Genomic DNA, 12613 nt, shown 5'->3' with positions numbered 1-12613 from the left:
CGGTTGTAATGGAATCTTTGATATGGGGGAGAGAGAGAGAGAGAGAGAGAGAGAGAGAGAGAGAGAGAGAGAGAGAGAGAGAGAGAGAGGGTGGGGGGGGAGTGGGTGTTGGAGATAAATATGTCTAACGAAGAAACGAGTGAAAACCGTTAAAATAATGGGGAACAATTTTTGAAAAATATCTCCATTTCTTAATAATAATAATAATAATAATAATAATAATAATAATAATAATAATAATAATAATAATAATAATAATAATAATAGTTGACAAGCAAATATCAAAGTATAGTACAAAGAAAAAAATGCAAAGGATAGACTTCCATTGGACTTCTCCAGCAATGTTCGATTCAATACTAAATACACTGCTGAAGTCTGTTGCGACACAAAGTAATATTTCTCAAATAATATTGAGCTCAAATCACGAACCAAGATCTCTTATTTCATTCGGAAATTTGTCCTATCCGGCATCAGGAATTGTGTGGAAAATCGGGCAGCAAGGAACTGTGCCAGAAAATCTCATAAACTCATGCATCAGTTATACTCAAGAACAAACACAATTTCTACCGGACTTACAACCGGAAAGCAATACATTGCTTATACGAGCAATAACACGTGGACTCTTGCAACTCCTGTCACTCAGACATTGATCTAAAATAATTCTCGAGTTTTGGATGTATTCTAATGTCTCAAATATATTTTGATATTTGAAATGAATTTCATAATGGGGATCGAGAAGTTGATTTCAAACTTCGACAGTAAAATTTTACTCCGACGCACGAAGAGATAAACTTGAAATGTAAAACTGACAACTGATTTAAAAAACTAGTAGACAAAGAGACGTGAAGGGGATGCAGGCGAGGCGGTAAAACAGTAATCTGTCGATGTGCAAAGCCTCTTCGGTTCCTCAGATCCTGGGGTGGTCGTAGATGTGGCTGGCATCTGGATTCTTGAGACCCCAGCAGCTAACAGAAAAAACATTTGACAGGTAATTCAAGCATCAATATGAAAATAACCTTCATAACATTGAAATTTTTCACAAATTTCATATCAAAGCTCTGTTCATTATTGGTGGGGAGGTTGAGCGTCGGTATAAAACCTTGAGAGAAAACGCTTGTGCAGGCGGTCTTCTGAACGGTCAAAAACTGACGACTGAGAAACACGCTGTGAAGGAGCGGTCAGTGTCTGTAGATGTTATAAGCATGCAAAGATCAGTGCTCGCTGAAATGAAGAGACCTCCGAAGGGATTACTAAGTGTTTCTCGAAAGCCACGCCCACCCTTCCTCGGGACAGTCAGAATGAACCAGGGCTACATGATGAAGCTCTTTCTGACGCCGTCCAAATTCTAACCATAACTCCCGGTCCGTCGTTTTTCTTAACAGCTAAGAGTTTTGTTTTTTCTTTTCTTTTTTTCTTTTTTGAACGGGCTGGGCTTCGACACGAAACCAGGGGAATAAGCGGCTCAAGGTCCTTTAAATATAATAAAGCATATTTAAAGGCCCTTGAAGCAGCTGATGAACAAACCGAAAGGGTTGGAGAGAAAGAGCGGTGAGAGTGAACATTCGAGACAATGGAGCAGCATAAAGGAGGGACATCAGAAAAAATTATAGAAAAAATAATGCAAATGTTCAAATTGCAAGTAGTATAGAACTGCTGATTTACTTTTACATTTCTGGCTGCTCTTCCAAGTAAGCTCCCAGACTGCTAGTAGCTTTCCTCTGTATCACCTAAGGACTTCCGCCAAGTCAGCTGCTTATGTGGGTTTTGACGTTTCACTTTTCTGGGCTTTGAAGTATAAATTATAATCACGGAGAGAGAAAGATCCAGTTATCGTACATACAATGAATTCTTTAAATACTTTCTGCATGTCATTTTAAAGTGGAACAGTGAATGGTTAGACATTTGGAACGCTTCTACTAATCAATTATTATTCACTTCAACCCTGTGACCGTTCTCTCTAGTTTTCAGTTCACTGGTTGTCATAAAGTTTCAGTCTTTGCAGTGAAAATGATTATGATTATTACCATAAGTAAAAATATAAACTTAAATCCGAATATGGAGCCAAGAAGCAACTGATTTTATCTATTACAGTAAAATGATCTTAGTATAAACGACTCTCTTGCATCGTAAATACCATGATTTTGACATGAAATTGCTCTTTCACCTACTTTACAGAATGTGTCTGAATGTCAGTTATGATAATCCCTTGCAAATATCTTTGTCAACAATATCGACGACCAATGTTGTGATGCCAGCTTAGCATGTTTAGTTAATGCTTCTGTCCTCATCTTCATGACCAGCTCATAAAGAATACACATTTCGAATTCAGTTCCAGAACTCGACGATAGCTCACCCTTGAGAGAGAGAGAGAGAGAGAGAGAGAGAGAGAGAGAGAGAGAGAGAGAGAGAGACCAAAATCATTGCTCTGCAGTAGAAAAACAAGCTTCAATTTATACAAGAAAGACAGAGTAATTTCTAAAAGAATAACTGGAATGCCATTCAGATTGATACACAGAATGACAATAAACCACATAGTAATTACTTCCATCTCCCAAAGTTTCTTTCGGTCTGATATAAAGCTAATGTACCGTCATTAATGAGTAGTTACACCAGTCAGTGATATGGCACCTCAGGGATTAAAATCTAGTGGTTTCTAATTGCAGAAAAGCAGTAATGAAAACTCATGATTTTGTGAAACTTTATTGGTACTCGCTTTCGTGTTCTTGGTGTGCTTATAGACTTTTTAGCAGAGGTAACATTTGGATGTAATATTTATAATTGATAAACTTTGTACAAAGTATAAATGGCATAAAGCATTATTTATTCTTCCATTTGTGGTTCAGATAATTTACAACTTCAAATACCATTTTGGTTTTGCATGCAAGAGAATAAATCCAGTTTTTTATCAGAAAAATTCAGTTAGGAAGATTTTAGATAAAAAATGAAATAGTATTGTGGAGGATGTGTATGCGTAATACCTAAAAGGAAGTTTTATAAAAAAAAAAAACCTTAGTTTACAAAACCTATGGTTTACAAAAACCTCAAACTTGAGCTTGCAAAGATGCTACTACTAGTGAGAAATACTCCTACTAGGGAGACTTAGTTACCCATCATTACAAAGGAATGACGAACTTGCTCGTTGGAATGAAGTCTCGAGGGCCAGGGGACTCTGACGAAGGCTCAGAACAACCGCGAACTGTCATTACAGTCAGCTTATTTCAAGAACCTGACACCACCCTTTTTCGTGGCTAAGGAAATGTTAACATAATCCACATTCTAAATTAACAAGTTTCAGAATTTCTAAAGCTGATAAACAAAGAGACTGGTATTTCCTAATATACTTTTTACCCATAAGATATAAACGTCCATAAAAATACATTTTTGTATCTAACTTTTAATAAAACAGGTTGTAACACCTTGTTATTAATGATAGGCTTCCTTTTGAATTTTAGACAGAATGGAGATTGTTTTTGCAGTATCAATAAAGGCAACGTCATTAAACAGAAGTGACTCTTGGCACTTTGCAAAAAGCAGGTTATTTATGAGATATATTCACAAAACAAAGAGCTAATATCTTGCAAAAACTTAAGAAAAGGACTTCTCAAAGAAAAACAACGTCACTTATTGCGAAACACAAATTTCTTTTCAGAAAGAGGCTTAAAGCTTCTAATAGTACGCCAAGAAGACTACGGATCAGTTGCTCCTCTCTCTCTCTCTCTCTCTCTCTCTCTCTCTCTCTCTCTCTCTCTCTCTCTCTCTCTCTCTCTCTCTCAAACAAATCACGCTGTTTAAATTCTAATCGCCAAAGAAACTGCGGTGTTATATCACAAGCAAAATGTCTAGACCGAATTCTAATAGGACCTGAAATGGAAGCCCTCGCTTCCACGTCCCAAATTTAAAGGCCAAACACCAAATCCTGTTCTGGGCTTCTTCGCCAGTCTTCCCATCAGGCGCTGGAAGCTTTACCGAAATTGTGCCGACGCGTTTTGTTACGGAGAAGAGATATGCAATAATTTTCCTTTCTATCTTTTTTTTTTTTTTTTTTTTTGAGAAGTGAAGTTGTCTTAGATCGATGGTTAATGAATAGACATATAGTCAAGATAGGTATGAATTTTTGTGATATTCGACAGTCGTCATCTACAATTTTTAGGTATGATAAATTATTAGATATAATAAATTTTTGTTTGCCGCCAATCAAATAGCAATCGTCTCTTTTACACCAAAAAATTAAAAGGAATCTACTACATCTTAAAGCAATGTATTTTAAAATGCAATATACTTTGAACAATATGGTGCATATGTTCCACTATACTTTTAGCCCATTGGGCACTGATCGTGTTTTTATTATGTTTGGTCTGTGGCCATTGATTGACCTGTCCCTTCCTCTGCTGCTCATGAGTGCACCTGGGCACTTAAAGCTACTAAATTAGTTTTCTGGCCGCAGATGGTTCCAGATCTTGGTTAAATCTCCCTTTTTATTGCGTTTCCTTATTTCTGGAGCCTCCGTTTCAATCATCATAATTAACAGAGAAAAATCTTATACTGATATTCATATATGACAAACTAAATGAAGCGTGTTTATTATTACCATCACCGATTGTACCTTAAACAGTTATAGCACAGTATTACAGGGCTAAGGCTCACATAAATAAAAGCAATTAAAAATGTAAAATATCGCCAGTACCGTATGGACATATCTCCGTGGCCTGACGTGTTTCAAATCCTTGAGGTTTTTAAGATCTTTTCCTTCTAACGTCTGTTTTATCGCTTCTTGTGCATCGTATTTCTTAAATGCTACTCTCAGCCGGCGCCTATCAACAGAAATATGGACAGCATTATCTTGATAGTGAGTATAGTGACTGTCACCCTGGTCCCTTAACCCGCAGAAATGGCATGAGAACTATATATATAATATAATATAATATATATATATATATATATATATATATATATATATATATATATATATATATATATATATATATATATATATATATTGTATATCATCTTGTTGTCATTATTTAATTAGTTGATTTGTCTTAGCTTTATTTTTAAATGTTAAATTATTGTCACAATGTATTAGCTAGTTTTCCTCCTCTGGTGGTTCTTGTGTTTACGTTTTCACTAACGACCGTTTTGTCTTTCATGTTTTGAGGGTGTAGGGCTTTTCTCCCCAGCTCCCCCACCCCCTTCGCCCCAGGAGGCCGAGGGGTTGTCAACGTCCCGAAGGAAGTGGTGGACAATTGTGTTCTGAACCTTGACCTGGGCGTTTCTACTTGATTTTGGCCGCTGCTGTTGACTGCTACGTTTTTGGCATCCTGAACTTAGGATTATTTTGGATCCACTACCTTCAGCAGCTTGAGGATTTATTCATTTATTATCCTGCTACGCCCTTGGTTCAGTTACCATAGCCAAGGGGACCTCTCTGTCCAACGGTACAGTATTTGGACTGTTATTAGTTTGCATGCTGAGCAAGACGCCTCAGTTGGATCACGGCCTGTGAATTGGTGGAGGTATAGGCCAGCGCCGTAGTTGGGCCCATAATTTGACGTCACCCTGTCTCAATCTCCAGACGTGGAGATCCTTAGTTTAACCAGATCACGGCTTTGTTACAAGGACCACCTCTGATTACTTTAGTGTTGTATTTTGGTTAGGTTATTCATTCTTTTTGAACTTCTCCTCCTTTCTGGGCCCCCTCCATATTGCGTTTGAATGTGTTGTTTTTCTATTAATTGGTTAAGTGTTTTTTTTATATATATTAAGTGTAATTGTTTTTCATTATAGTCATTGTATCTAGTGGTTCAGGTGTCATTTCTGTCTATATCTTCATGTATTAAAATTAAGTTATTTTTCTTAGTGTTTATTTTCACCCCCAAATTGGTTTTGCACACATTGGTTGATAGTCTTGTGATACGATTTCACTTACTGTGAATTTCGTATTCTGGTTAGTGAATACTAGTATTGGATAAGTATACAAGTGTATGTGGTGGTGGTAAAACGACCCATCACAAACTGGCGACCGTGACAGGACATTGTGTTCCTGCAAGTATTCACTAGTGTGCAAAATTGATTCTGGGGGTTTTATTTTTGGGCAACAGTTTTACACCTTCTCCAGATTTGATTTTTTTTTGGGGTATTGTTTTGAGGTTTGATTGAGCAAAATGTGTACTATTGATGTTTTAGAGCTTCTTAGTGGAGAGGGGTGGCAAGCAAGGCTCGCAGAGTTGGATAGGCTTGAGTTAGAGCAAGTGGCTCAGCATTTGGAAATTGAATTTGATTCATCTGTAAGAAAGGGCCTATTGTTGTTGAAGGTATATGATTATGTTAAAACTGTGAAGACAGAGGGGGAAATGAAGGTAGTCAAAGAGGAAGTGTCTGTAGAGTTTTTGAATAAGCAAATTGAGTTAAAAACAATAGAGTTTAATATAGAAAAATTTAGGGCAGAGGAAAGAGAGAGAGAGAGGCAGTTTGAGAGGGAAATGCGTTTAATGGATCCTGTTTCCTCTCCCTCTTCCCCAACCAGGGGTGACGCCTACTATTAATTTGTCAGAGGCACTCAAATTTGTGCCACATTTTCAAGAGTGTAATGTAGCGGAGTTTTTTGTTTCATTTGAGAGAATTGCCGCTAAATTGCAGTGGCCTCAAGAGTACTGGACGACACTTATCCAGAGTAAATTGATAGGTAGGGCTCAGAAAGTGTATGTTACGTTGGATGAGTTTATCATCCGACTATGATAATGTGAAAGCCATTGTGCTAAAGGCTTATGAGCTTGTCCCTGAGGCTTATAGACAGCGTTTCAGGAATTTACAGAAAGATAGGGAACAGACGTTCGTAGAATTTGCTAGGGGTAAGAGGCAATATGCTGAAGATTGGTTAAAGTCGAAAGAAGTTGACAATTTTGAAGGGTTGAAAGAATTGGTACTTGTAGAGGAGTTTAAGAGGTGTGTACCCGATAAGTTGAAGGTGCATTTGGAAGAATTAAAGATTGATACTTTGCAGGAGGTTGCCATTGCTAGTGACGAATATTACCTGTCACATAAGAATGAGTTAGGGGTGATGAGTAATATAAAGCCTGGTTGTGTTAGAAAAAGTCAGAGTAATAATAATAATAATAATAATAATAATAATTACAATGTTTTTGGGAGGCCTAATTATGTTAATAGGAGTCAGCCCAGGAGGCAGAATAATATTAATAATTTTTCTGCTAATAACAATCGTGTTTCTCCTGACAGAGGTAACATAAATAATCCTGAAAGGTTAAGAAGCATGACATGCTTCTTCTGTAATAAAAGGGGGCATGTAAAAAGTCAGTGTTTTGCCTTTAAGAAGTCCCTACAAGCTAAGGGTAGATCAGTTATGGGCATTGATAAGCGAGAGAGAGAGCCCGTCCAAACGAGAACGAGTGAACAATGACTGTCCAATTGCTTTGAAAGGTATTTGTCCCGTGGTAGTGTCTCGTCTGTGGATTCGTCCAAAGAAAGGGTGGTTCGCATTTTGCGGGACACGGGAGCGGCTCAGTCGTTGATTTTACGAGAGGCATTACCTAGCGATTTTATCCATGACTTTGAAGAGTTTGTTTTGTTGTCTGGCTTTCCCGATTCAGTTGAGTCCTATCCCATCGGTAATTTCCATTTAAAATGTCCATCTTTTTCAGGAATATTGAAGTTGGCCATTGTGAATAGGTTTCCTGTTAAAGATGTAGATATTGTGTTAGGAAATGATGTGGCTTATAAAAATAAACAGGATCCAATTTTAATGAATCGTGAAATTGCTGTCGTTACTCGTTCTAGAGCTAGTGTTGTTGACGCTGCAGAGTCAACAACAGACGTAGATTGTAGTAGTTTAGAACGTAGTATTAGTAGTAGTAGTGGTAGTAAATTAGTTGTAGATAGGAATATTGCAAAAGACCTTCCAAATTGGACAAAGGAAGAGCTAATTAAAGCTCAGAAACAAGAATTCCGGGACCTTCCTGTTGAGTCGGGCGAAGTGGATGATTTAACTGTCCCAAAGTTTAAAATAATTAATAACATTCTTTTCAGGTTGAGTAGGCCTAGAGAGGCTGGCAATAGTGCACATGAAGTTTTAAAACAGATATTGGTTCCTTATGTTCACAGGATTGGCTTGATGTCGTTGGCACATGATAATGGTTTGGCGGGTCATTTCGGAATCCACAAGACAGCTGGGAAATTGCTTAAGGATTATTACTGGCCCAAATTGAAATCCGACGTGAAGAAATTTGTCAATAGCTGTAGTATCTGTCAGAAGGTCGGTAAGCCAAACCAAGTTATTCCAAAAGCTCCTTTATGTCCCATCCCTGTGGTTTCTGAACCTTTTAAGGAAATTATCATTGATGTTGTCGGGCCGTTGCCCAGGACTCGTAGTGGGAATGAGTATATTTTCACCATGATGGATAAAATGTCCCGTTATCCAGAAGCAATTCCTCTACGATCCATCAAAAGTGTAAAAATTGTTGAGGTATTAATTAACTTTTTTACTAGGTTCGGAATGCCTAAGGTGGTTCAATCTGATTGTGGTACAAACTTTGTTAGCAAATATTTTAAGGAGAAAATGGCAGAATTGGGTATTAAGCATGTGACTTCATCTCCTTATCATCCGGAAAGTCAGGGTGCTCTGGAGAGGTTTCATCAAACTCTGAAATCGATGATTAGGAAATATTGTCTAAGTCACGGCTCTGAGTGGGACAAAGAATTACCATATCTTTTATTTGCTTTTCGGTCGGCTCCAAGTCAATCTCTTGGTTTATCCCCATTTAATTTGGTTTTGGGCATTGTGTTCGGGGTCCGCTTGATGTTGTAAGAGAGTCATGGGAAGGTGACATTCCTGATATTAATTTATTAGATTATCTGACTAATTTGGGTGATAAAATGACGAAGGCCTGGGAATTTGCTCGTGAGAATTTGTTGTGTAGTCAGAGAAGAATGAAATACTTCTTTGACAGGAAGACCAAAATTCGTAACTTCGCTGAAGGCGACAAGGTATTGGTGTTGTTACCTCTTCCAGGTAATTCGTTAAAAGCTTCATTTTCAGGTCCTTGGAAAGTTTTGAAAAAAAATAAGCGAGGTTAATTATTTGGTAGAAACTCTTGAACGGAGGAAACCCTTTCAACTTTGCCATATTAATATGTTAAAGGAATATAAGGAAAGGGATAAAGTCATTCGTGTGGCAACAGTTGGGAGGTTGTAAATTGTAATAATAATATTTATTCTTTTTCAGAGGAAGAATTTAATGAAGATAAATATGGTAATGATGGTAACTTTCCAACAGGTAATAAAACTTCTTTGAAAAATTTTGATAGTTCAGTTTCTCATTTGAGTTTTGATAAACGTAGGTCTCTAAAGAAGTTGGTGTTCGATTATAAAGAATTGTTTTCGGATGTACCAGGTCGAACATCTGTCTTAGAACATGACGTGGATGTTGGTAATGCCACGCCAGTGAAACAATCGCCATATAGATTAAATCCTTTTAAGAGTGAAGTTGTTGCAAAAGAGGTGGAATATATGTTAAAACATGGTTTGATCGAACCAAGCAAAAGCCCTTGGTCGTCACCTGTGGTGTTGGTTAAGAAACCTGATGGAGAGTTTCGTATGTGTTTTGATTATAGGAGAGTTAATGAGGTTACAAAACCCGATAGTTATCCTTTGCCACGGATAGAAGATTGCATTGATCGCATGGGGAAGTCTAAATATATAAGTAAATTTGATTTGTTAAAAGGTTATTGGCAAGTTCCTTTGTCGAAACAAGCAAGGGCCTTGTCAGCTTTCGTTACACCTCAAGGGTTGTTTCAATGTCGTGTTATGCCGTTTGGTATGAAAAATGCCGCCGCCACTTTTCAAAGGTTAATGAACACGCTGGTGTATGGTTTAGAAGGTTGTGTGGTTTATATTGATGACATTGTTATTTATAGTGACGACTGGGACACACATTTGAAGCGTATTAAGGCATTGTTTGAGGTATTGAAGAAAGCTGGTTTGGTGGTTAATTTAAAGAAAAGTGAATTTGCAAAAGCGAAGGTTGTTTATTTGGGTCATGTAGTGGGAGATGGTAAAGTTACCCCTAAACAAGCAAATGTGGAGGCTATTGAAAAGATTTCTGTTTCTAAGTGCCGAAGGGATGTCAGGAAGTTCTTAGGTTTGCTAGGGTATTATCGTCGGTTTGTAAAGAATTTCTCCGACATCGCTGTTCCACTTACTAACCTATTGAAAAAGAAGGTCGCGTTCATTTGGACGAAGGAAGCGCAGAATGCTTTTGAAAGTTTGAAGGGGATACTACTCAGTTTCCCCATTCTTAGGGCTCCGGATTTCGACCTCCCATTTTCGCTTGCCACTGACGCAAGTGACGTCGGTGTCGGAGCGGTCTTATTACAGAACGACGAGCAAGGCGTTTCTCACCCGGTAGCGTTCTTTTCGAAGAAATTAACCTCCGCTCAACGCAAATATTCGACGGTCGAGAAGGAAACACTCGCATTAATCTTGGCCATTAATCATTTTTCTGTTTATCTATCTTCCACAGGATCTCCAATAAAGATTATGACAGATCATAATCCATTGACCTTCATCAACAGATACAAAAATAAAAATCAACGTCTGATGCGGTGGAGTATCATGTTGCAAGAATGGAACTTGCAGTTTTCTCATATACCGGGAAGAGATAATGTAGTGGCTGATGCTCTCTCTCGCAGCGTTGGGTAGGGATTCTGGCAAGGGGCTCTGCGGATATTAAGGTAGTATCTGTATCGTTCTAATTGCGGTGTGTGTGCTGTTGAAGTAGGTAGTTAGGTTTGTATTCTTAGAAGTAGATGAGTGTATAAGGACAATGAATATGTATTAATCTGAATTTTTCTTTACAGGAATTCCATAAATGTCTGGGACTGTAAAATTAGTTATGTTTAATATTAAGTTTATAGGTGAAGGTAAAGATGGTACTCGTTTGAATTTTGTGGCAAGGGTAATTTTAAGATAGGTTGGTGGTGTGTTATTTCTGGAATACGCTTTTGCAGATATTATTATTATTATAGTTTTATGCTACTGATGAGTAGCATAGGCGGTTGTTGATGGTCGTTGAGACATGGTAAGACACTGTTAGGTGATTGATTATGCAGTTGAGGTGTTAATCAGAGAGTTTACTTAATGAAATGATAGCTACTAATCCGGGTATTCTGTGTTTTCAGGCATAACTACGCTTCACGAAAGTTTTGCGTGTTCAGGTTGCGCAGGGGAAAACTGTGCTGGTTTTCTCTGTGTCGTCCATTATAGGTGTGTGTACTCGGTAGGACACTTTTATAGTGATTTAGTGTGTTGACACGGTGGTGTAAATGACTCTTGTTCGCTGAACATTTTTTGCAATGGGCGATGTGAGATATGAAGTGAGAAACCGTTAAGTGTGTAAAAATAGTTATGGCCTATGAACAAATATGTGGAATCCGGAGTGGAGCAATGTAGCTCTTGATTATGTACCTATGTGAGAGCCTTGGAGCTATTGGTTTGGTGTTGGTTTTCTGTATTATGTAATATTTTGAATTTGTATTGTATGATATTGGGTTACTTTTGATATTTTGTTAATCTTGTTATTATGTTAGTGCCTTTCTTGTGAGCTGCATCCTTGTTCTTTTGCCACCCCGTCCCTCATTTTGTTTTTGGTATCATGCTCTAATTATATAATTTTTTTTTCACAGATTTTATGAAATCGTTATTTCTGTTGTTTAACTATTTTTGTTATAAGTGATTATTTTATATTATACTTTTAAATTAGAATTTCAAATATTATTTACTTTAATTTTTTTTTTTTTTTTTGGAAAAAAAAAATTCTTTTGGGAGAGGAGGTGTCATCTTGTTGTCATTATTTAATTAGTTGATTTGTCTTAGCTTTAATTTTAAATGTTAAATTATTGTCACAATGTATTAGCTAGTTTTCCTCCTCTGGTGGTTCTTGTGTTTATGTTTTCACTAACGACCGTTTTGTCTTTCATGTTTTGAGGGTGTAGGGCTTTTCTCCCCAGCTCCCCCACCCCCTTCGCCCCAGGAGGCCGAGGGGTTGTCAACGTCCCGAAGGAAGTGGTGGACAATTGTGTTCTGAACCTTGACCTGGGCGTTTCTACTTGATTTTGGCCGCTGCTGTTGACTGCTACGTTTTTGGCATCCTGAACTTAGGATTATTTTGGATCCACTACCTTCAGCAGCTTGAGGATTTATTCATTTATTATCCTGCTACGCCCTTGGTTCAGTTACCATAGCCAAGGGGACCTCTCTGTCCAACGGTACAGTATTTGGACTGTTATTAGTTTGCATGCTGAGCAAGACGCCTCAGTTGGATCACGGCCTGTGAATTGGTGGAGGTATAGGCCAGCGCCGTAGTTGGGCCCATAATTTGACGTCACCCTGTCTCAATCTCCAGACGTGGAGATCCTTAGTTTAACCAGATCACGGCTTTGTTACAAGATCCACCTCTGATTACTTTAGTGTTGTATTTTGGTTAGGTTATTCATTCTTTTTGAACTTCTCCTCCTTTCTGGGCCCCCTCCATATTGCGTTTGAATGTGTTGTTTTTCTATTTATTAATTGGGTAAGTGTTTTTTTATATATATTAAGTGTAATT

General features: G+C 37.8%; 1 protein-coding gene across 1 annotated transcript; it reads left to right on the top strand.

The window, feature by feature from the left end:
• The first annotated feature begins 6161 nt into the window (after positions 1–6161).
• Positions 6162–10710, top strand: LOC136852828 (uncharacterized). Its single transcript, XM_067127730.1, has 5 exons — positions 6162–6377; positions 6761–7091; positions 7656–8640; positions 8961–9022; positions 9236–10710. The coding sequence occupies exons 1-5, from the start codon at positions 6162–6164 to the stop codon at positions 10708–10710; spliced, it is 3069 nt and encodes a 1022-aa protein (XP_066983831.1).
• The last annotated feature ends 1903 nt before the right edge of the window (positions 10711–12613 follow it).

The sequence above is a fragment of the Macrobrachium rosenbergii genome, chromosome 26 (genome assembly GCF_040412425.1).
Source record: "Macrobrachium rosenbergii isolate ZJJX-2024 chromosome 26, ASM4041242v1, whole genome shotgun sequence".
Classification (NCBI taxonomy): domain Eukaryota; kingdom Metazoa; phylum Arthropoda; class Malacostraca; order Decapoda; family Palaemonidae; genus Macrobrachium; species Macrobrachium rosenbergii.
This window is presented reverse-complemented; position numbering and strand designations above follow the sequence as displayed.

Excerpts from the sequence above, each read along its gene's own strand:
- LOC136852828 (XM_067127730.1), top strand. The coding sequence starts at position 6,162 with ATGTGTACTATTGATGTTTTAGAGCTTCTTAGTGGAGAGGGGTGGCAA. Across the intron at positions 6,378-6,760 it reads TAGTCAAAGAGGAAGTGTCT|GCTTATGAGCTTGTCCCTGA; the intron begins GTAGAGTTTTTG and ends ATTGTGCTAAAG. Across the intron at positions 8,641-8,960 it reads AGTCAGGGTGCTCTGGAGAG|GAAGACCAAAATTCGTAACT; the intron begins GTTTCATCAAAC and ends CTTCTTTGACAG.